Below are 22,931 nucleotides of genomic sequence, written 5' to 3' on the forward strand. Positions count from 1 at the left end.
TGACAAGGAATTCCCTTTATGGCAGACCTTCCCTTTAAGGCACAGGGATTGCCTTGCTGAGGACAAGATACCATAGTATTCACTCAATAATGACAAAATCCCAGAATCATAGAATATCCTGAGTTGAGGGGACCCACAAAGATCATCAAGTCCAACTCCTGGCTCCCCACAGGACCACCCAAAAATCAGACCATATATCAGAGAGCATTGTCTAAATGTTTCTTGAACTCTGGCATGCTTGCTGCCGTGACCACTTCCCTGGGGATTCTGGTCCAGTGGCTGACCACCTTATTCGTGAAGAACCTTTTCCTAATACTCAGCCTGAACCTCCCCTGATGCAGCTCCATGCCGTTCCCTTGTCTTGCTCTCTAAAAATCATGTTAGTTCTGAAGAAATCTTACAATGCATCGGTACACTAATCCTGAGAGTATTATTCCATGAATGTAAGAATAGTAATTATATACTGTCACAGGCTTGTAGTCTTGCCATCTCTGCAAGCTACCTATTCTTGTTCTATATGTTTGTTTTTGTGATCTCCCTCACTCAACACTCTGAATGCCTCAGAAATCCCTTTTTTTTAATTACCTCTGTCTTCCAGGTGGAATTAAGGAATTAAGGAATGAAGCAGCTAAACAATCACCTTGGGAAGTGTAAAGCAGACCTGGGAGTTGAATCTCACCTAGTAATTTGGGCATAGAATTGACCTCCTCTCCTAAATAAGTGTGTCCATGGACAAAATAGATTGTGTTGGCTGGAGCAGTTTATTGACAGCCATGCTGCTGTGTACAGGGTTCTCAGGAATGTAGAGTGTGACAAATCCTGATATAAAAAGTCAGTGCTTATCTGTATAGGTAGACAGCTTGCTGTTTGTAGCATAAAAGTATCATTCAATTCCTTTGCATAATTTGTGAGCCTCTGTTTTGCACTCAGGAAGCAGCCAGTTTACTGACAGCAGAGCAGTACATGCAGCAAGGCCCCTCACACCATGTCTGGCTGGTGAACACAGTCATCAGACAATACCCTTGTCATTCCTTCACACTGCACATATTTGTGTAAGTACAAAAGACAGCATTTTTCAAGTAGTCCTTGCAGCACCATCTGAAAAAGGAGGAGGAACTAGTGAGGGGCATCTCAGAAGTTTCCTGTTCATGCCCCAGCTCTACTATTTTCTTGTTTTGGATAGGTAGGATTTGTTGGGTCTGAACAAATTGTCTCTTCTCTAAAATGTAGATGGTGATGATGGTGGTGTTGCATGCACTTGTACTTGTGATTATTTAGTGTGGGCTTGTGTTTTCTTTTCCAGAACCCCTGTCATAGCAGGAGGCATCTTTGTGATTGACAAGTCCTGGTTTAACCACCTGGGAAAATATGACACTCAAATGGACATATGGGGAGGAGAAAATTTTGGTAAGCTTAGGGTGTTTCAGGCGAATGATACTAACTAAGAACCACCCTGCAGTATTCGTCACCTAGCTGAACTCTTCTTTCAAGGGACTGATCTGCATGTTGATGTAAGGCTACGGACATGGTCAGGTAATCCCCATGTTGGTCAGAATTGTATCTGTTATCTTTGTGCAAAGTAAATGGAGGCTCTTTGAGGTCCGGACTATCACTGTCTTTCATGCAGATGCACTATACTATACTTATGTACTTCTATGGTACGAATAAGTAAAAAACAAAACAAAACAAAAAGTCCTGATATTTAAATTGTTGCTTGCTTTTGGAGAATACTCGTCCAGTCCTCCTTCACATGACAGTCTGCGTTGACCCAACTCTGCAAGGGACAGTCACTCTGAGATTCTCTTCCTATAACTGTTCTTCCTTCCTAGAGAAGTCTGAGTTACTCTCCCAGCTTCATAGCTCTGAAGGATGTTTTTCCTAATAAAATAAGCCTCTTTGTAAGTGAAATTTGTGTATAAATACACTCAGAATGAAAACATTTAGAAGCAAACTAGAGCATCATAAACATCTGAGGAATTCACAGGCCCAGGGTAAACTGTCCATTCAAGGGCAGTTACCTCAGGATGTGGTGCTGAAACCCATCTCCTTGCACCTAATGGTGGCACAGCTATTCCAGAGATCTCTCTTTCTCTGCCCCATGTGAAGGAATGCTACGCTGTCACTGGGGATTAGTGACAAAAGGAAGAACGACATTGAAAAGATGTTCAGGGAGACCTCAAGTATTTGGGGCATTCATTTAGAAATGATGTAGGTGGAGCAAACGTGACAAAAGCTTTCCTCTGTTCTTCAGTCAAATTGACTTTTCTCTTGCTTACACTGGCAAAAAAAACATATTCTGTTTCTACAGCTTCCATAAATATCACAGATTTGTAAATAAATCCCTTTAAAGAAGAATTTATATGGCATTTTCTAGCACCTGAAGGGCCGATTAGGAAGAACGAAATAGTAAGAAGAGACTTTTGTTTCTCTGAACACAGCTGGGAGAGGTGCCATTTTCTGAAATGCTGTCTGAAACCAAGAAATAATATTTTTGTCTAGTAACAGAATATCAAGGTACCAATTTTTAAAAACAAGATACTAATAATGCATGCTTATGCTCTCAGTTTGCTGAGGTCTTGCTTCAATATTGTGATATTCATGATATTAAAAAGAGTTGTTCAACTAGCAGTGCTAGTAATGTCTGCTAAGTGTTGTAGGCAAAAATAACAGGGAGCATTTACCTAGGCATGAGGATCTGTTTTCCTGTGTCCCTCTGACTGCTCTGCACAGACAACCTCAGCTCCTTGCTGTCACTAGCCCTGCTCCAGCTGCAGAGTCAGCTGCTTAGCCATCATGCCAGCCTCTCAGCTGCAACTGCGTAAAAGCTGTAAACCCCAAAGATAGTGAAAGAATATTTATTTAGGCTTTTCATTGTCTGCTGCTGCCTGCCAGGGAGCCTAGCATTGTTGTTTGGTGCGTATGCTAGTAGCTGGTGCTCAGCAGAGCTCTCTGCCATAAGTGGCAGTAAATTACCTGCACACCCACAGCCCTTCGTGCCTATACAGATGACAAAAACCTCCACAGAATTGCTTCATTCTCCTCCTTCAAACTGCTCTTGTACAGCCTGACAGTGGCTGGGCCAGGCTGTGTAGAATTGGGCTAGGTGTTCAGGGCTTGCCAGTTCTGCCTTGTGCAGTTCCGGTGTACATTTGTCTCCCATCACTTGTCTCTTACCCTGCACCTTGATTCTTCTCTTCAGAAATCAAGGCTAAATGCACAATGCTCTGTGTAATGGGGACCGTCCCTGAGATGCCTTGCCACAGCACCAGTGTGATGATAGCAATGGGAAAATATTTTAAAAACAAGACAGACTACTTTTGTTCTCTAAAGCTAACATTTGTTCAGCTCGTTGGCATAATATGAGGCAATGATTCAATCAGTGGCTTCTACATTCAGCCTGTTGCTGTTGCATAGCAGAAGGGTAGAAACCAACCTGTATTTGACAACAAAAAGTATTCACTTTCCTTGAAAAAGTATTTAGAGTGGTGAATTTATACCCTGAAAAAAATGTTTTCCATACGTAATTGAAAATTAAATTCTCTGATCAAGGAAAAATGTTGATAATGTTCTGAAACTTTTTACTGCGAGTTACAATTTTGAGTGGAAAGGAACTGGTTGGATAAGGTCACTATTTGTAGGAGAGGTGAGAGAGTAGCTCTGACTAATTTGGGTGGGTGAGAATGGCCACAAAGGCCATTTTTAGTGTTTTTTTTTTTTTTTTTAACTTTTTTTCCACACGGAAACAGTAAGAGAATGTATTTTAAGAGCTGGACAAGCCCTATGCACACAGCAGGTAAATAGGAGTGTTCTGGTAGTGATTACCAGCTGCCAGAGTATTCTTCCAGCTGGATGTAAGCTGGTTAAAAACATTTTTTTTTCCACTGCATGGGGAAAAGCCACAGTGATTAAATCATTTAAAACGTATATGGACTAGGCCAGGTTCTGGAAAGCATACAGCAAAAAATTCTCATATGCTTTTCATCAAAGGATGCATGAAAGTCCTTGGTAAGTTATGCTTGATCTCCATTTTCTTTTCTGTGCCAAAAACCTGCATCCTTTCACCCCTTTTCTGAAGAATTCTGTCATCTGCAAACCTGGTCATGCAAAGTCTGTCTGTGTGCCTAAGATACGAATATGGCATGAGGATTCCTCTCTTGGAAAATAGACATTGCTTTAAGTTAAACCTACTAGATTGAGAATTTTGTTTTTGTTATAGGCCAGGGCGAATCAGAACCTCATTTCAGGAGAGCAAATGCCAGCCGGACACAACACCAGACAGAAATTTATGTCTTGCCCCCCCCAGTCTTTTTTTTTTTTTTTTTTTCATTGGAGCCCTTCCTCTATTTGAAGCTGGAACTCCCTGTTGAAAAGAGACTAAAAACAATAAGCTGTAGGAAAGGGTCAGGGAGAGACTAGAGTTAGAAATGCCACAAAATACAGTCCACTTATTTAGAAGCTAGATTAAATACCTCTCCTCACTATTCACCCAACCAACCGAGTGAGAAACACACTACACAATTTAAACAACCTTTCCTAGGAGCTGGAGAGGAAAGCTATGGAGAAAGATGAAGAGCAAAAGGATGTTAGTGTGTGTACATGCTTTGAAACAGCCATTAGAAGTGGATGCATCATTTCTTTTTTAATTTCTAAGCATCAGAGCTCCATAATTCGGGCATTACTGGAGGGAGATCCCAAGTGAGTAATTTTTTTGAAGTAATCAGTCTACACAATCTGAAGCCCTTTTGTAAGGACTTGATCAGAAATCCCAACCAACTACCCAGCTAATTTGCCTTTTCCCTCTTACTTCTCTTCTCACCGGCACATGAAACACAAGCAGAAAACCCCTCCGGTGTGGCAGTGATTAAACTTGTGAGGACAGACCCATAAGCCTGAGCGAGGTCATATCTCTTCTGTGATGCAAATAAGTGCCTGCACATCAAAGCTCCATGTTCTTCTAATCCTTTAAGAAAATGTTGAATTTAGCTTCAGGACCAGCTGAATTTCTTCAGGAAACAGGGTTCTCTCCATATATTTATAATGACGCTATTAGACTGATTTCTGCTCTCTCTAGCTCCCCCAGCAGGGGCAACAGGTGACAAACTGCAAACCAGTCATCCTCTTTCTATTTTGTTTTTTTGACATAGCCAAGCAGAACAAGAGCAATGAAGCACCTTAAGATGTATAACGTGTTGACACAGGATATACTGCCATTGCTGGAGGCTTGGGAGAGGCCAGTGGCAAAAGTAGAGGGGCTCCTTGGCTTGTGGTACTTGGTCTGCAGAGAGTGAGTGTTCTGGGCCCCAGGTTAGGGAAATGTGTTTGCCTGTATATGTACCAGTCTCCTCAGCTGTGCTATTATCACATTGCATGATGTAGAGAGGACAACTGCAGATCATGTCCAAGCAGTGTTCAAGGTATTCTGCTTTCAGGTGGTAACTCAGGTGATGTAGCTGGAGGTATGGGGGAGAGGACTCAGCCCTAAGCATTGCCTTACTTTCTGTGCCCTCATATTGTTCTCTTCTTTCTCCTTTGTCTCCCAAGTCCCTTCTCTTCCTCACGTGATTTGCTTTACACAGTGAATTCTTTTTTTCCTTCCATCCACATGTTGGGTGGGAGAATTAGAGAAGTCCAAAACAAGATGGGTGTGGGGGTGATATCAGTCTGTTGTCGAATGCTGTCCTGAAGGCCTGAGAGCATCCACTAGGATCTGGTTAAATGGAAATGTATCTAATTGAATTGCTCTGGGGACCAAAGAGAGGAATGGGACTGGAGAAAGTTAAGGGAGTCTCTGAGCCACAGGGGTTGCCTCCATTTTAATGAAGGGAGGAGAGTTTTTTCACTCTCACCATGGCATCACTTTTCCTGTTTTTGCTGTTGCTGGAAATACATCTAGAGCAGAGGGGCAAGGATTTCAGGCACATTGCTGAGGTTGCTCTTCTTGGAAATGCTGATGGCCTGGCTGCAGCTGTGTAACTCTTGGGGGTTTCTTCCAGAGCTCTCTTTCCGAGTGTGGATGTGTGGTGGCAGCTTGGAGATTGTTCCCTGCAGTCGAGTGGGACACGTGTTCAGGAAGCGCCATCCCTATGACTTCCCTGAGGGCAACGCGCTGACGTACATCAAGTAGGTGCTCAGGAGTTCGTGGTAATAGACAGATCACCTTGATGTTGAGCATGTCTAACTAAGTCTGAATTCTTTGTTGTTTTTCTGCCTGATGACAGAGAACAGCTTGTGGTTGAGCATCTGTTCTCAAGGGTAGGATGAGTTGCTGTTGTCTATGCACAAAACCTGTTCCCTTGTCTGTTTGTGTTCCTGCAGCTTGTTTTTCCTCACTTTGCAGTGGAGGTGGGGAGCAGTGCCCCAGGGAGAGACTGTGACCATTTGTGGATACTGCCCTAAGACATGTGCTAGACTTGAAGCTCTGTGGGAGGGTTGGACTAGGTGATACCTAGAGATGCTTTCCGAGCTGAATTATTGCGTAATATTATTCTAACGTGGGGAAAGGGATCAGGGTGATGGTGACAGTCGGTCCAGTTACCTCTGCAGAATGAGCATGTTTGAAAGAAATCATGCTGAATTCTGGCTGTTTATTTTTTTTTCTTCATTTTATCTTCTGAGCTGTAACATCCGTGCAAGACTTTGTAGAGTTAATACATTCAGTCTAAATCTGACCATACTGCTCACTTTTTTTCATGTTTGGTACTGTCCCCCACTCCCTCCTGGCAGGCTGGCCACCCTGTGCTTGCTCTCCTGGAGAGCAGGATCTCCAGCAGCACTCAGCAAAGCATCTCCTTGTCCCCATGCAGGAACACTAAGCGCACGGCAGAAGTGTGGATGGACGAATACAAGCAGTACTACTACGAAGCCCGGCCGTCAGCCATTGGCAAGTCATTTGGAAGGTAAGCTGCTCCACAACCTCGGGAGGAGAGCTCTGGTAAGCCGCTTGCTAGCAAGAAATAGTTATGGGATCTTCTCTGGGACTTAGTGTGGGAAACAGAAATAGAGGTGTTCTGAATGGCTGGCTCACCAGGAGGGTTGGAACTCAAGTGTCTGGCTAACGAGGTTTGCTTCTAATTCACTTTATTTTTTCCCCCAGTAACCCTGCATAAATCATTTGTTAATGGAAGGCCAAAGGGATCTATAATGAAATTAAAATGCCAGACTTTTTAAGTGGATGAGAATATTTTCTAATACAGCATGCAGCTGCTCTGGAAATGTGAGCTATGCTGTTACTAGAGCTTGATCCAGAGCTCCTGTGCGGATGCAGAACTGAGGGCCAAGCACAGAGAGCTGGCACATGGGGAAGGTTGCTACCTGGTGCACTCCTCTTTGCTGATGAGTGAGTGTTTTGCGTGGTTTATAGGTCAGGAGAGAGCATGGCCAATAGTGAGGCATTATACTCCTCTTCTTTCCCAAAAGAACAAATATGTTTTTAAGGTCTGCAGCTCAACTTCAGCCTACAGCTGCTGCCATGTCTCCTTATCTGTAGCACACACATATATATCTGAGCATAAACACTTTCTAGGCCTTTTCAGGATAGTTGTGCAAGTTTTGTGGTATGCTTCTACAAGGGTATCCTGAGGCTGAAAAAGCTTTCTTGGTCCTACAGTAGCCTTACTGTGCTCTATTATTTAACACTGTAGGATCTGGGCTCTGACATCTTTCTGAATTGAAGTGCAAGAATTGCTCTCCAAAGGCATTTTTTTCTTCCTTTTCTATTTCCCCCCTCTTGCCTCTCCATTTTTATTCACCTCAGGTCACTGGTAGTGCTCTGAACCCAGCAACAACTAGGTGGGAGAACGAGTAAGGGGGCAAAATTCATATAGTCTCCCTCAAACCTCCTGGTTGCTCTCTGTTGCTCGCTTTCCTCCTGTTCACTGTCTTATATACAACAACCTGCCTGTGTTTCCAGTGTTGCAGAACGAGTGGAGCAGCGCCGCAAGCTGAACTGTAAATCCTTCCAGTGGTACCTGGAGAACGTCTATCCTGAGCTCAAGTGAGTCAGTTCTCAGCTTGTAAAAATCTCTGATTGGGGAGGTGGGTCCCAATGAGAAGCTGAGCTGTGGCAGCAGCAAGGAATAAAACAGACTTATGCTTGGAAAAGGTTTTCCTCTGGTGTTCTTTGTGGTAAGAAACCCTCAGTGATTTCCTGGCTTGTACCATTACCACTCTGCGAAAGGTTTGTTGCTTCTGCCTCTGTTCTGCCCCATACAGCTGTTTCAGGCTTGGTCTCTGCCTGTTGGATGTTCTTCCTGGAGGTAGCTGAGCCAAGTAGAGCTGGGCTGCCTCAGTGCAGAGGTGCAAGTGGTTCAGAGAATACCCTGGTGAATGTCCAACCCAGCTTGTCTGTGTCTTCTACTGCAGTGGGTCAGGCTGTGGTAGTGTTGTGGCACTGCTCTGCTGGGAGGTAGCACGGGCCACTACAGAGCTGTGTTGTTAGCACTTGCTAGTCAACACACCTTCACATCCTAGTCAGCAAAGGCTGTAGCTAACATGCATTGAGACTAAAACATCTAGTTGTAGTCTGGCTTTGACAGATCTTTCCTGTATTGCTACCAAAGAGGCAGCGAATACTACCACTGGGGGGAAGAGTATGGAAAAGGTGGAGGCAGATGCAGGATAGACAGGTGTGGATATGGCTTTTTACTGGCAATGATCTCTTTCAGAGGAGGCATCACACTGAACTGCTTTCTGAAGAGCCTTTTGAAACAAGGGTACTGGTCCTCTGACCAAGTTTTCCCTTGACTTTTGCCTGCTCCTGACATTTTCAGCATATAGTGTGATATCTTGCATTTTCCGTCAAATAAAGGGGGCTATGTCTCATACAGGGGCCAGTTATGCCCTTATAAATCTGTGAAAGTGCTTTGGACTTTTCTGTGTATGAAGTGCCTTACAATTGTTGTTTTGTTTCAAGGGTTCCTGAAAAGGAGTTGATTCCAGGGATAATTAGACAAGGAGGAAATTGCCTGGAGTCTTGGGCACAGGATACCACTGGGAATATGTTGGCTGGCATGGGAAACTGTAAAGGGACAGTGAACAATCCACCTGTCACTCAGGTAAGGTGGGCTTCAGCTTGGTGCTTTGCTCCTGCCTCTGCCCTTTTAATTACCAGTGGCCCTGGTGGGTTTGTACAGAGGTGAATGAAGGAAGAATTTGGCCCTGTTAATGGTATTAGCAGTAAGCAGGAAAAGAAGCTGTGTTCATCTCAGAGCTCCGTTGGCTTAACAGACACAACAGTCAGGCACAGAGTAGGAAGGATTTCATCACTCGGAAGCAACAGGTAACACCTGAATGCTCAGAGGTGTGACTAGTCTGTGCAGTAAACTCATGACCAGGGTTTGAATCACGTGGCTATCACCACTCAGGCCATCGCTTGGGTGTGCTCCAGCCCATGTGGCTATGACTTTTCCATGAGAACCAGTCCAGGAGTGTACCTGGCTAGTACCCAGGCATGTGGGGTAAGAGATTTCGTCAGGGTCAGAAATGTTCCTCGGTCCACCACTTCAGCTGTAGCTGCAGATGGCTTGAATTGTGCTGTTTTACAGATGCGTTCCAGTATAATGCCCAAGTACAGTTTAAGTAGCCAAGACCTCAGCTGCAATAATTGGGTGCAGCTTCTCTAACTGCAGTGGAGCTGTGCTGGTTTATACCAGCTGAGGATGTGCACTCAATCTCTTCTTTTGGTAGTCAAAGCAGCAGAGAAGCAGCTTGAGAAAGTTAAGGGTTGCAGCAGGATATTTTATGCCAGAAAATACATAATCACATCTGTTAACTCTTGGAAACCAGTTTTCAGACAGCATTCAACATGCCATTAAATCTGACTCATTGCTCCTTGTCATTACCATTTAAAGTCTCTGAAACTTACTGTGTTTTGTGTTTCTTCCTTGGGGAAAGTGTAATAATAATAGTTGATTGGGTTAATAGTTGAATGGGTCAGGCATCCATCTAGTGAGAGGAAGGAAAAATGAAGTAGTTTGTGCTTTATGTGTACCGGTGAAATTTATTAACCCATAGATTTTTGCATGTGTTTTGCTTCATTTGACAGTCTGTAGTCCTGGTTACCTGTTACAGAACATGTTTGTTATGTAAAATATGCAGAAGCAGTTGCACATCTTGTAAATCAGGGGGTTGGTGGCCTCCCTGCTTTGTAGGCCAGACTCTGTAAAGCTACAGAGCATGGAATTGCAAGGGATCCAAGGTTAATCAGGCAGCTCAGAAGGTCGGGGAGTCAGCTGTAGCTTTTGAAATAGTCATGATGCACCAAGTCTGAGCATAAACTTCTGATCAAGTGAAGGCTGCTTCCATAGTTTTCCCAGGGAGTCATTGATAAATGTTGAAGAAAATATTCAGGTTTTTGAAATGTATGCTGGTAAAAACTTTCTCCCTCATCTTGTCAACATTATGATCATAACAGAACCTTTCTTTTTCTTTCTTATGCCAAAGGAGTGGGTATTCAGTGACCCTCTAATTAGACAGCAGGACAAGTGTCTTTCCATTACCTCCTTCTCTACTGGCTCTCAAATCGCACTGGAAGCCTGCAATCAAAAAGATGGCAGACAGGTAACTGTGCACCTTTATTAATCCCTTTGTTGTCACGTACAGGTGTTCGTATATCAGTGCAGCTTATGGGAGTGAACACAGTACTATCAAACTGTGTAAAAGTCCCTTCCACCTCTACATCTCCCTCTCTGATGTGTTTCATAAGCACAGATGTATGAGATTGCCTATGACCAGAGAGAGAGGGTGAGGGTATGTGCTCTGCCTGGGCTCTTGGCACTGTAGTTAGCTCCAGCCCAGTCACACCACCATGTCACTCCATGGAAACATTGATGTTCAGCAAGGTTGGTTCACGGATGAAGAACAGCATCAGAGAGGAGTAGGTAAGCAGCAAATACTTTGAGATACCTGAGAGAAAGACAATGTATGCTATCATTTGTTTGCTTATTTAATAGAACAGTTCGGTTAGAAGGGACCATCAAAGATCTAGTCTAACTGTCTGACCACTTCAGGGCTAACTAAAAGTTAAAACATATTATTGAGGGCTTTATCTGAATGCCTCTTGAACACTGATAAGCATGGGGCACCAACTACCTTGCTAGGAAGCCTATTCCAGTGATTGACCACCCTCACAGTAAAAGCATTTTTCCTAATTTAGAAGTGAGAACTGTGTTCTTTGTGCTGTCTTTGGACATGTTAACAGGCCTTTAAAACTGAGTGTGCGCAACTCATTTGAGAAATACTGACTGGCATAAAGCACCATATGTTCTGTCCAAACTACTCCCTGAGGAGAAATACACAGCAGCAGTATTGGCTTTGCAATACTCTCGACAAAATGCAGCTCTGTAACTGTTATGCAGTTTCCAAGACGCATGTCCCTGATCTGTCAGGACACCGAAGTCATTTTGCTTTACAATACAAGGTGAGAGATAGTGTCTGAGATGGCCACAGTGCTTTTGCAGATACATGATGTGTTTTTTTTTTTTTTATCAGAACTGGTCAAAACACAACATTTGACAACACAGCAGTGGCAGACAGGGAATGCACAGGACTTATTTCATCCCTAGTTCCTGTGCTTCCCTCTACACCAAGAGAGAACCATTTTTCTGTCATCTAGGGCTATGCTGGATCTGTTGTGTTTTCCTTTCATCTATTGTTTTGGTAGCTCAAAGACAGGAGATCGCTCAGCTTGCTACCAGTCCTCAGCATCATCCTTTTTTGTCAGTACTTTTTAATGCCATATGAATTTCTGAATTAGGTTCTTCCTGAAAGAAAGCACTGAATTCCAGTCTTGCCCATGTGTTGAATGCCTGTGTAGACTTTCCTCTGGAGGTTTGGTTAATGCAGAAATGTCTTGAAGAGTTGTCACCATGAATACATTGGGAAAACTCTTAGTTCAGCTTAGCATTGCAAAGATATCCCAGGTGGGCTGTGCTCGCCTGCTCCTTTTTCTTGTTGGTAATCACTCAGCCTCTTGCTGTGTAATTAGGTCACTTAGCTTCCCCTTAGGTGCCTTGCAGCATTTTCCTCCCTGGCAGCAGAGAGGACTCTAGCAGCTGCCAAAATCAGCTCTTTCCCCACCTCCTGTGTCATGGAAGGACAAGGGTCCCCTGGAGCGGGGTGGAGTACAGGCCCTATTAGCCAGAAGAGAGATTAATCCACACTAACACATGCAGGTTCATTCTGCTGCTGGAGTTGGATTTATTGAGCCTTGATGTGTTGATTATATACAGGCTCATTATAAAGACACGCATGTACACTTAAGGATGTGAGCTGTTGTTTTCCATTACCTTATGTGAACAAACTGCACTTAAATCAAGGACTTGAGCTAACAGATGAGTTGGCCAACTGACTGTAAGCAGGGATTTTGTTTAAGCACTTCAAAAAACTAGAGACTATTTTGAATCTCAGCTGCCATTCCAAACCCCCTTGTGGTGGTGGGGATGAAGTAGCAGAACTGCATTTGAATTTTTAATCTAATTTGGGTTGAAATGCTCTGAAATTTTGGGATTGCTTTGGAAGTCCGAAACTCCCATTTCAGATTTCTGCTTAGAAAGCCAGTTCCACATGCAATGCTCAAGTTTGTTGTGTTGTTGGGGAATGTTGTTATGGTATCTTCCTTCCATAAACACATTGCGTTTTAATTAGTTAGAAGTCAGTCGTCTTTGCAAACTGGCCCATTCTCTTTCCTCTGCCTCCCTTCTAGAAGGACCACATGCATCTAATGCAATGTGTTGTCTGCTCTCTTTGGGAACTGACTCTTTCTTTGCCAAATCCTATCTGAAGTGAGAAGTGAAGTTAACACCTTGCAGGGGGTCATCTGGGTTAGCAAGGCAGGGTTCTGGCAACAAAGAGACAAGAAAGAGACGGAGTCTTGTTCTTCCTGAGCAAACACTTTGCAAAACCCCCTGCCTAGGATGTCACCCAAGCCCAGCTCCCAGTACTTACAAAGGTGAATTTCAAGGTGACAACCACTGCTGTGGAAACTTTGACATATTCCCTCAGTTTGCCCTACAGGATGCCTCTCTCCCCATGGGTGTGAGGTGTTGGGAGGGATAGCTGCCTTTTCAAACTACACGTGGGCGTAGCCACTCCTCAGTTAAGCAGGCTTCTCAGAGAGCCAAAGGGGCCGAGCAGGAATGGAGGAAGGGAATTGAACTACCTCAGAGAAGTGGAAGTGGCAAGCAAGAGATAAAGAGGGCAAGCCTGGCAATGTGCAACACATGCGTTATTCTAGGAGGAGATGGTGGCATGATGAAAGTCTGGCTCTGACCATCTCTAGTGTCATTGTCATCAGAGGTCTGTGGTGGAAGGCATTTGGACTTTCCTGGATCTAGACTTCGTGTCTGTGGCTGAGTGACTCAAAAGCCAAGATTTCTGACAAAAGATAAGACAGGTGATGGGTTCATTGTTTGGTGTCACCAGAGCAGATGGGTTGGATCTTTGCAACATACCATATAGCTCCTAAAGCTGCTTTCTGCTTTCGAACATACTGAATCTGTGCTCACGCTACACAGCTGTTGTGTGTTAAGCCTGTCCACACGGAAGAGAATTATTTTGTTGGTTTTGAGTGCTAACAACAATCTCATGTCCATCTGACGTGTATGTAATACTCTAGCAGAGGCTTTAAAGTATTATGAACAGTGTATGTAGAGTATTACCTCAAAATAACTCTAGAACCTTGCAAGCAGGATCCTAGACAATGCTCCGAATGTAGGTGATTTTTGACTCTGTCAGACTTCTCCCTTGGGCTGAAAGAAAGCAGGAACAAAACCTATTTGGCACCATGATCCTTGCTGATCATTCAACAGCAACAGCCAGCACTGCTAGCACGAGACCAGCCAAGAGCTATTGTGCATAATCAGAACTAGATTTCAAAGCAGATGGATGTCATCCATAATGTTATTTGGAGAATAGCATTTTACTTGAATGCACAATAAATTATTGCCTTTAGCTTAGCTTTTGATTTGGCTCTGACTGATGGTGGGAGTGGCATTTTAATTTGTATTATAGTGAGGGCAAATAGGAGGCAGAGTGAGAGTCAGACACTAAAACAAGAGAATAAAAATGAGAAACATTGGCACAGTATCTCCCAAAAGAACAAGAAGCATGCTGAGAAACCTTATTAAATGGACATATTTCATTAAAATGTGCTGAAGGAATGTGACCCCAGCCTGAAAATGAGGACATCGAGCTTTCTTGGGAGACAAACAGTATTTGAAGTCCTATGTGCCTTTGGACATGATTGGGAATTTTTCCCACCTTACTTCTCAGTGTCTCACATTACTTGAAATGCAGACAAATGCAACTTTGTACAGACTTTCAGAAAAGAGGACTGAAGACCTGTCTGTTCTGGAAGCACCTGACTCAGCATCTTCCTGATAGTAAGCAGGTAAAATGCTCCTTGCAACATGCCAGAGCTTGAAAGCAATTTTCAGGAGACAAGAGTCTCTCTTAGTTCTGATTCTTTGTTTTACAAATTTAAAACTAAAATTTAAAATTTAAGAGTTCAAAGGGAGACAGTACTTGCCGGATGCTGACGTGAGCTTTTCTATCACACTGTCTCTGCTCATATGTTTAAAAATGAGTGTTTGTCATCTTCAGCACCAGCTTTGGGTTGCCCATGGCTCTGCAAATACATTCAATTACAACTTGCAGCATCCTTGTCTATTCCAGTTATGAGTTCTCCATACATCTCTGTCTGAGGCGTCTCAGCCCTAATCAACAACATCTGCTCTTCCCAGCTGTGTTTCCTAATCTTGGCCAACTCCACTACATTTCCAGAGTTACAAGGCTATTGTCAGGAATTTGAAATAAACCCTGGACTGATTGGATTGCTGTGGGTTAAAAGAAGACTTTTGATTATGCTGAGAAATTACAGTACTGTAAACACTTTCAGCTCTTATATATCGGGCTGTTTCTCACTGACTGGTTAGATGAGAACTAGCTGTTTCAGACTTTTCTCTTAGTAATTTCACATGGAGTGCTTCTATCCCACCACCTCAAGGTACTTTACGATGATAGATAATAAAGATAGAGAGAGAGCTTTACTAAAAAATGGGGAAAATTTTGATTGACATTTGGGGAAGACGTTCAAGCAGAGAGTGGGACAGTATTTCAAAGAAAATATTGCTTCTTTTTTCCATCTCCACTTCAAACCTGCTGTGACCAGTAAACTGTATTAGCTCCATTTGTACAAGGAAGGGAGACTAAGGAAGATTTTCAAGTCAAAATTTTTCACATCATGGCAATGCTTAAATTTTCCAGAACCTACCCTTGGTCCAAGTACAGGCTGGTCAAAACTGTCTGTGAGTAAGAAAGAAGACTCCCTGTAAAGTTTGGCTGTATGCAGGAATTATCTGCTCTGTTAGTACTTTTTTTTTTTTAATTCTTCTAAAGATGGCAATCACTGCTGCAATTTAAAAGTTAGCTGTCCAGGTTCCCCCTGTGGTCTTTGGAGGAAGCTGGGCCCTCCCAAAAAGTATTAGTACTTTGGACTCCTCCATTAACATGTCACTAGGGGACTAGTTTAGGCTAAGGTGACCAGCTCTGAGGTGGCTGAAGGTGGGAGCATTTTATCTTTTATTTCAACCCATTGCTACTGCCCTTCCTCCTTAAGGTCTGAGATATGGTTTGTCCTTGCAGGGTTAGCTATTGGGCTGTCCCTGGCTATTCTGTGGTCCGGCAGTCAGGCAGTGGGGTCTTGTGAAAGGTTCAGGTGAAGTCAGAGGAGCTCATCAGGTATGTCGTGGAGGACAGCAAAACACAGTTTCTGACCAGAATGAGTAGAATCCATCATTTTGAAAATAACACTTATGTGAAATGAGGGAGCCCTACCTTAGCTTTGGCTGTCAGTATGCTTTATAATAGCTCCATGCATGCATAACCAGCCAACCAGCTAACTCTGTCACTTTCTCGGTATTCCTCCCAGTTCTCCCATCCTTCCTATAGTGTCTGTTGAATGGAGGAACACAGAGTAACTCTGACTCTGGGCCTTCCGGTGGTGCCATTCACTGAGATTGATTTGGTGTAGTTCATTAGCAGCAGAAAATGTGCTCTGGTGAGTGTTTGCTGGTGTCTTGCTGTGTCTGTTGCTGTAGACTCTTCCTGCAGACAGCACAGTGGGTGCCTGCTCAGCATGGAGAGATCACAGCAGCAGGTCTCTGATCTGGAGGAATAACATGCGAGAGCCTCCCAGTAGTGCCAGGTTTCTCCTGAGCAGCTGGAAGAAAGAAGAAAAAAGTGTCTCTTGGTAAAACAACAGAGGCAGGGACAAGGGTGGAGGGCAAGAAAGAGTTTCCCACATTGAAGCTGGGGGTCAGAGAAGGGCAAGAGGCTCTTCACAGAGGTATCTGTGACCTTGGGAAACAGTGGAGGGGGGGGGCATTGCTCAGAGATCACACCAGATAGACACAGTGTGCTGCCTTATGGTATTAACTTCTTCCTCAGCTCTTTGCAGGGAAACTTCTGCCAGATGAGAGCCAGATGGCTCCAGGACCCGTGTAGACACTGGGATGCAGCAGCTGGTGAGGGTATTGCAGGCTCCTCTGTGTGCACAGACTGTGTTGGATCTTCCTCTGCATCATCACTACATTCCTCTTCCTACTTGCCTGTTAAAACCAGCTTCTTCCTGCTGTTACCAACAGTTTGCCTCTAGCAGTGTCCCATCAGTCAGGGTTAGCAGCCATAGCACAGTGATTCTCACCTTGGAGTAACGTCTTGAAGGAATATGTGATAGAGAAGTGACATTACTCCAGGCTTTGCAACTGCCCAGCCCTCCAAGAAGCATAACCAGCACACGGATTTGGAGGAGAGCTGCCAGCAGTATGTGAACATAACTGGTTGTCTTAAAACACACAGCATGTGGCAGTCTAAGCTGTTTGCTGCGTTACTTAACCAAGAATTAAAATATTGGTAGGTTTTGACATTGCCTGGATATCACAGGATTTTTTTACTCCAGTTTGTATGCATTTCTGCAACAGACTTGAGGTTCATCAGTGCTGCCAAGCTGTTTCTTCTTCCTCATCAGTCACATGGGTTAGCCAAAACGTCCTCCTCATATCCCTAAGCTGCCGACCGACTGAGTCATCTGTGACTGAGTGGGAAAAAACCCGGGAGCCTGGAGCACTCAGTCCAATCACCTGCTGATCCCAGCAGTGCCCCGCTGGAGGGAAATGGCACAGCCCTACCTGGGAGATCCCAAGTTCACAGACTCATTTCTCTTTTTTTCCCTGGGCTATCAGCCCAGCAGGGATGGAAGGTACTGCCTTTTCCCAGCAGAATTTGCAATTCAAGTTTAGGAGATACGTTTTCATACCTGAAAAGCAGCACAAACAAATAGGGCCTTCAGGAAAACTGGGTTGCATGTGGGGTCTTGTGCATATGCTTTGGTGGGAGCAGACCCAGAGGACAGCACTGCAGAAAGCAGAGTGATGTGTGCTGAGCAGCTGTCAAATGTACACTTACAGACTGAAATGTTGGTAGGGCAGATGAGATTACGAAGAACCAGCTGAGGAGGATGCAGAGATATGAAGAGCTTTCACTGTAGTGCTGATAAAAGTCTTGACTTGATGAGAGGAGAGATGAGGGCATGAAAGAGAGAGAGATACAATCTAGTCAAAGAGCAAGAAGTGTGATTTTTGTGTTCTGTGAATGGTTTGCTTTCTGTGCTGGGAGAACTTTTTGAGGATTGGAAAGAAACCGTAGAAGGGTTTCAGGTTTTGAAAGGTATCTGGGTGCTTAGAGATACAGAGCAAATGTGATTTCCTACGTTCCTACAGAACGGTAGGGAAATTCTGGATATAATATGCTTTTGAAAATCCTGCTAGTTGATGATTTTGTGTTGCTTGCCTTCTGGATACTTCTGAATATCTAACCCTATAAACCAGCTAAACTCAAATTCCAGGTATCATTACCACAGGAAACCAGTGCTTTGGAGAAGCTGCCAGTACCCAGATTTTCCAGTTTCCCCAGTTGTTGAGGTTTACAATAGGTTTATGCTCAGCCTTTCTCCTCCTGTTTGAAGGCATGGTTACCTGGTAAAATGACAGTAACAGCGTGTTTCTTCTCTTCTCACAGAAGTGGAAGATGAAAGGCAGTTTCATTCAACACTTTGTCAGTGGTCTCTGTCTGGAAAACCAGGCTGGGAGAGTGGTGACCAACCCTTGCCAAGCAGATGTACCTGGCCAACAGTGGGAGCTGCTACAAGCAACATGATGGTAGCACAGAGATCTCCTTGTTTCTTTGTGCATGAGACTTTGGGAACAGAGAGGGATCGGGATGGGAGGAATGGCTTTGTATGTCTGACCCTAAATGTTTTCATTGTGTCCATCAGCAAGCCACCATTTCAGCTGAACACTTGGTGTTTTTGAGCTTTCCAGAGAAGAAGCTGCGGGTGAGAGAAGGATGAGGAGTTGTTGAAATCGGCCTGTCTGTTGTCTTAAGTTCTCCTCTGTAGCTGATGTCCATGCACAGCAGCACCCAGAGAGGGGAGAGCACCTAGCCTAATACTCGAAATGGTCAGAACTGCCTTGCAGCTCTCCCCCTATCCATTCCTTTCTCTGCGTCCAGAGTCTGTGACCTTCACTCCAACACTTTGGACAATGCTTGTACAAACATTGGTAGCTCTTTGTCTTCCCTGGCTTTTCACTTTAACATCATGCATCATTTATGCATGTGTGTGCTGGTGTGTCGCAGCGAGGACTGGCCAGAAGAGGAGCCATCGGGATGAGTGGAGGGGCTGGGGAGGAATGAGCAGGCCCTGGGGGCAGGTTTGTAGCCTCGTTGTGGTAGACCCACATCTTCCTCTGCCTTACAGCCAAATGGGCTGAGGTTTGGAAGTAGGGCACAATGCTGATGAGAACTGGGAAAGGGCCCTGTCTGTTTTAGCAGTGTAACCTGGGATTTTTTCAGGAACTATTCCCTGCTGAATTCCTGCTTCCAGTTTTCTGCAGGTGGAAGGCCAGCACCGTCTCCACGAGTAATCCAGTCTGCAGGCAGCCCCAGAACCACCTGGGTTCAGGGTACGGTGCTCCTGTGGAGCTGTCCTTGATGGTCAGAAAATGGGTGCTGATGCTCGGGGATTCCAGACAAGCCAGGGCCATTACCCAGCTGCTCTCTCTGGTGCTATCAGATGCTGCCCACTGCACCCCGTATCGAAGGCAACATGTAGCCCTTGTGAACGTGTCCCAGCGTGACAGGCCACCCAACCCCTCTGTCCAGTCGATCTTTCCCCTCTCTCTGAAAGAGGAGATGAAAAGGCCTGGGGCTGCTCTACTTGCGAGGCCCAGCTCTCCTCCCACGGTCACCTGGTGGGGGTTGGCTGGTGGAGCTGAAACTGCTCTGAACTGATACTGCCATAGTATAGGTCTGCCTGGGAGCTCTCCTCTGCATGCTGGAAATACTGAGGACAGATGGTGTTTCTAGCTGACGTCCCCTTCTTGCTCCCAGTTACCAGTCAGCTGTGTCTGAGTTTGTGTTTTCAGACATGCCAGGGGAAGCCTACCCATTTAAACAAACAGAAGTCTCCACAACATTACCTTGGAGCACGGTTTTGTAAACCAACCCTCCTCTCCAAGAGCCTGGCAGGGGAACCATATGGTGGGGCCACCTTCAGGAGACATTTGCTCGTCTGGGTCGTTCCTAATTTGGTATAAAAGAAACAGAGGAGGATCATTTGGGTTCTGAACAATGGCAGCTTTTGATCATGTTTGTAACCCTTTTTAATTCTTTCTTCTACCTTGGTATTACTCCAATTTGTTGACAAAAGAACAGTTACTGTTCTTCATATATATGTTTGCATGTGCTCGGAAGTGCTTGTGTGAGAACTGGAGGATTTTTTTTCCTGTTCTCAGTTTTTCTTTTATTTAAAAAATTAAATATCAGTGAGGTGGCAGGAGCTCTTTTCCTGTTTCCCCCTATATTTGACATCAGCTCACCATCTTGACAGATGGTGATGAATGACCTTGCCTGCACAGTGAAGACTCAGGAGGCAGTTCCCTTTGGCCCCAAGCATGCTGCATGGTACAGCTGCGCTTCTGTGTGGGAACAGAGGTACTGACTCTGCAGAGACTTCTCTTTTCCTGTAGAGATACTTTGAGCCTGAACCACTGAGGCCACAACTCAGAGAAACAGGAAGGAGCTGAAAAGGAAAGAAAATAGCCTAGGAGAGAACAGGGCAGATGGACCCATCCTGGGGAGAGATGCCATCCCACTGACAACTGCATTTTTAAACAAGAATATGCAGGAGATGCTACTTACAGAAAAGCATTATTAGGCAGTAGGAGACATGAATGGTCAACTTCTCAGACACCTGGCTTGAAAAAGTTAATGCAAGGACAATGAAAGGCCATTGAGCAGGTACTGTATGTAAGCTCTGTATACAATGAAGTGTTAAGGGAGTATTTATTTTCATCAAAATGTACCTAAGTGAACCATCTGAGCTTCCCCCATTTCACTTTCCAGCATCTTACGGGTTGCAGCTAACAGCATCTTCGCTCCTCCACCAGGTACTGCTTCCTTCCTTCTTGCTCCCGCTGTGTGTGTGCAGCTTTCTTGCAGTTCCTTCTTCATAACCCCACTGGGACTAGGACCCCGCTCCTCTACAAACAATCCTCCTGACTGCTGCAGACCACAGGAACTCTGCTTATATAGCCTCCAAGCTCTGGGCCAGCCCTGGTTCAAAGGGTTCTTGTCAGCATGCTGGCTACTGCCCTGGACTTTGTGCTTGGCTCCAATGTTTGAGGTTCCTGATGGGTCCCAGAGCAGTGGTACCTGGACTAGCTGTGCTGATTTGTGCCTCTCTTACCACTGATCACCGCCTGGCAGAGTGTGAACTAGCAGCCATTTGGGGCTGTGAGCAGGTGAAGACAGAGCACTCTTCTTCAAGTGCTCTGGCCTGGGGGAGAAAAGGGAAAGGGTGGGCAGATGCTAGATGTCAGTAACTTAAATTGCCCCTGGAGTTAGGGGCTACCAAAACCGTAAATATACCTGGTTTTGGACATGTTATCCTGAGGTCCCCAGCCAGCTGCTGTACTCCCCTGTCAGCCAAAGCACAGCTCACAGGGCCTCCCCCCACATCACCTTCTGGAAGTTAATGGACTTTTGCAATTGCTGAAAAGCAGATGCATCACAAAAGGCTGCTTTTAAGTGTGGGGAAACTAATCTTCTCAGAATAAATGAAGGCTTGGCCAAACTGGCGTGCTTTCTATTTCCCTTGCACCGAAGGGAGGAGGAGGGATGTCATCTATGTTTTCTTTCCGAAGGTCCAGCGGTGCCATGCTTTGGAACAGAACTCCAGCGGGGTTTTTGAAAGAAAACTGACTGAGCCCTCAAATTTGGTTGATTTGTTTCTTCAACAGTCAGAATAAGCAGCTGCTCACCCTTGTTTTCCTGTTTACTTTAAACAGACCTCTAGACTGTGAAGACAAAACATTTGCATTGGTAATACCCTTTAAGAAAGCTGTTATTGTTTCAGATCATCCAGTGTAATTTCATGTGCTATGAACCAATGGGGGTTTATTTAAGAGGAACTGAAACTACTGTTGTACAGAAATCAATTTCAAAAGGTTTATTTTCCCCACTCAGTTGTGAGTTGCACTTTGCCAGATGTAATTTATGTGGAACCCAGATTTGTTTTCCCTTTTCTTGAAGAAAGCATGTGCCAGAATCTCTCTAATGCCTGGAATAAAATCCACTTTGAAACAAGCGTTTCAGCCTGTTCTTATTCCCCATTGCTTCCTATTGGAAAAGAGCCTCCCTCCTCTTGTGCCTGGTCCCTGCCTCTGTTTCTCCCTAGGTTTGTGTCCCACCAGTTCTTTGCATGGGTTCCTGGATTGTTTCTAGAGGGGCACTGCAGGAGCTGGCACAGAGATTTCCAGGTTACAGTGGTGTATCAGTTGAAAATGACTGAAGAAGCCCTCCTCAGCTGGCTGAGCAGGAAAGTATCCTTCCTGGCAAAAGCTAAGAGCAGTTATAGGCTGGCTTTTACATGCTGAAAGAAATAGCTTGGTTGGGTGGGGGATGTTAGTTCTTCCCTTAACTCCATCCTTAATCTTCCCTTCAGGCTATCGGCCTGCCTGTTCCTTACTCGACTTCCCAAAGGCCCTTCTTCTGCCTCTAGCTTGAGGGCAGGGCAGCATCACCGCCCACCGCTGTTTGCTGGCAGGCGTGTTGCTGAGCCTCAAGTATTGTGACTCCAAGTAGGCTGGTAAACTTCCCTAATCTCACCTGAAAAAATCATCCACATAGCATCAACAAAAAGCCTAGCCAGCAATGTGGGCTTGGAGGCTTTGGGTTTAAAATCAGGGCTTAAGTGCCTGCTAATTCACCCACAGAGGCTTTTGCAGACCAGGATCAGCTGGGGCTGCCCCTACTGCCATCAGCCCTGCTGGAGCCTCTGCCTAGGGAAGGAGGGGGAGGCTGTGCTGGAGGTCGGTGGGGTGGGGGGAGAACACCACATACCCACCCTGTCTACATTCAAGTGCTGTGGGAACTTGATAAAGAAGAGTTGGGTTTTTCTTTCTTAGTACTGCTTCTGTAGCAGGACATCAGCAGAGCTGTGACCCTGGATTCCTGCTGGGTATGTCCCAAGTGATGACCACTGTCGTGCCCTAGAAACCAGGGCGTTAATAATGGGAAACTGTCCAGCAAAATTAAACACTGACCTTCTGAAGAGCCAAATAAGGGGAGAGATGAAAGAGGGATGGGTACCCCTCTGAGGAGAGGAGGAGTGGGCACGCAGTGCTCTAGCACATAAGTGAGGTGGAGAAGGGTTTGGAGAAGAAACAGTCGCATCAAAGGGCCTGTAGAACCAGGCGTGAGGAAAAATACAGGGCGGTCATTTCTTTGTAGGAGGTTAAAAATATGGAAGAACCACATCCACAGTGATCACACAGTTGGGTCAAATTCAGCAAATGCTTTGTCTCAAAAGGTAAATC

The 22,931-nt window shown here is 44.9% G+C and overlaps 1 protein-coding gene across 6 annotated transcripts in view; it reads left to right on the forward strand.

Annotated features, from left to right (window-relative positions):
* GALNT16 (polypeptide N-acetylgalactosaminyltransferase 16) overlaps nt 1-21,700 on the forward strand; it is a 68,588-nt gene extending 46,888 nt beyond the window's left edge. Inside the window, exons 9-17 of one of the 6 annotated variants that reach the window (XM_035539123.1) lie at nt 1,304-1,407; nt 5,994-6,120; nt 6,804-6,896; nt 7,910-7,993; nt 8,912-9,053; nt 10,441-10,557; nt 18,073-18,212; nt 20,458-20,501; nt 21,258-21,700. In XM_035539123.1, coding sequence (XP_035395016.1) covers nt 1,304-1,407; nt 5,994-6,120; nt 6,804-6,896; nt 7,910-7,993; nt 8,912-9,053; nt 10,441-10,557; nt 18,073-18,210 — 805 coding nt within the window. In that variant the 3' untranslated portion in view covers nt 18,211-18,212; nt 20,458-20,501; nt 21,258-21,700. Of the gene's footprint in view, nt 1-1,303; nt 1,408-5,993; nt 6,121-6,803; nt 6,897-7,909; nt 7,994-8,911; nt 9,054-10,440; nt 10,558-18,072 lie in introns of all 6 variants that reach the window. The other 5 variants (XM_035539121.1, XM_035539122.1, XM_035539124.1 and 2 more) reach the window with 5 other exon arrangements.
* The last annotated feature ends 1,231 nt before the right edge of the window (nt 21,701-22,931 follow it).

This window comes from Cygnus atratus, chromosome 5 (assembly GCF_013377495.2).
Source record: "Cygnus atratus isolate AKBS03 ecotype Queensland, Australia chromosome 5, CAtr_DNAZoo_HiC_assembly, whole genome shotgun sequence".
Taxonomy (NCBI): domain Eukaryota; kingdom Metazoa; phylum Chordata; class Aves; order Anseriformes; family Anatidae; genus Cygnus; species Cygnus atratus.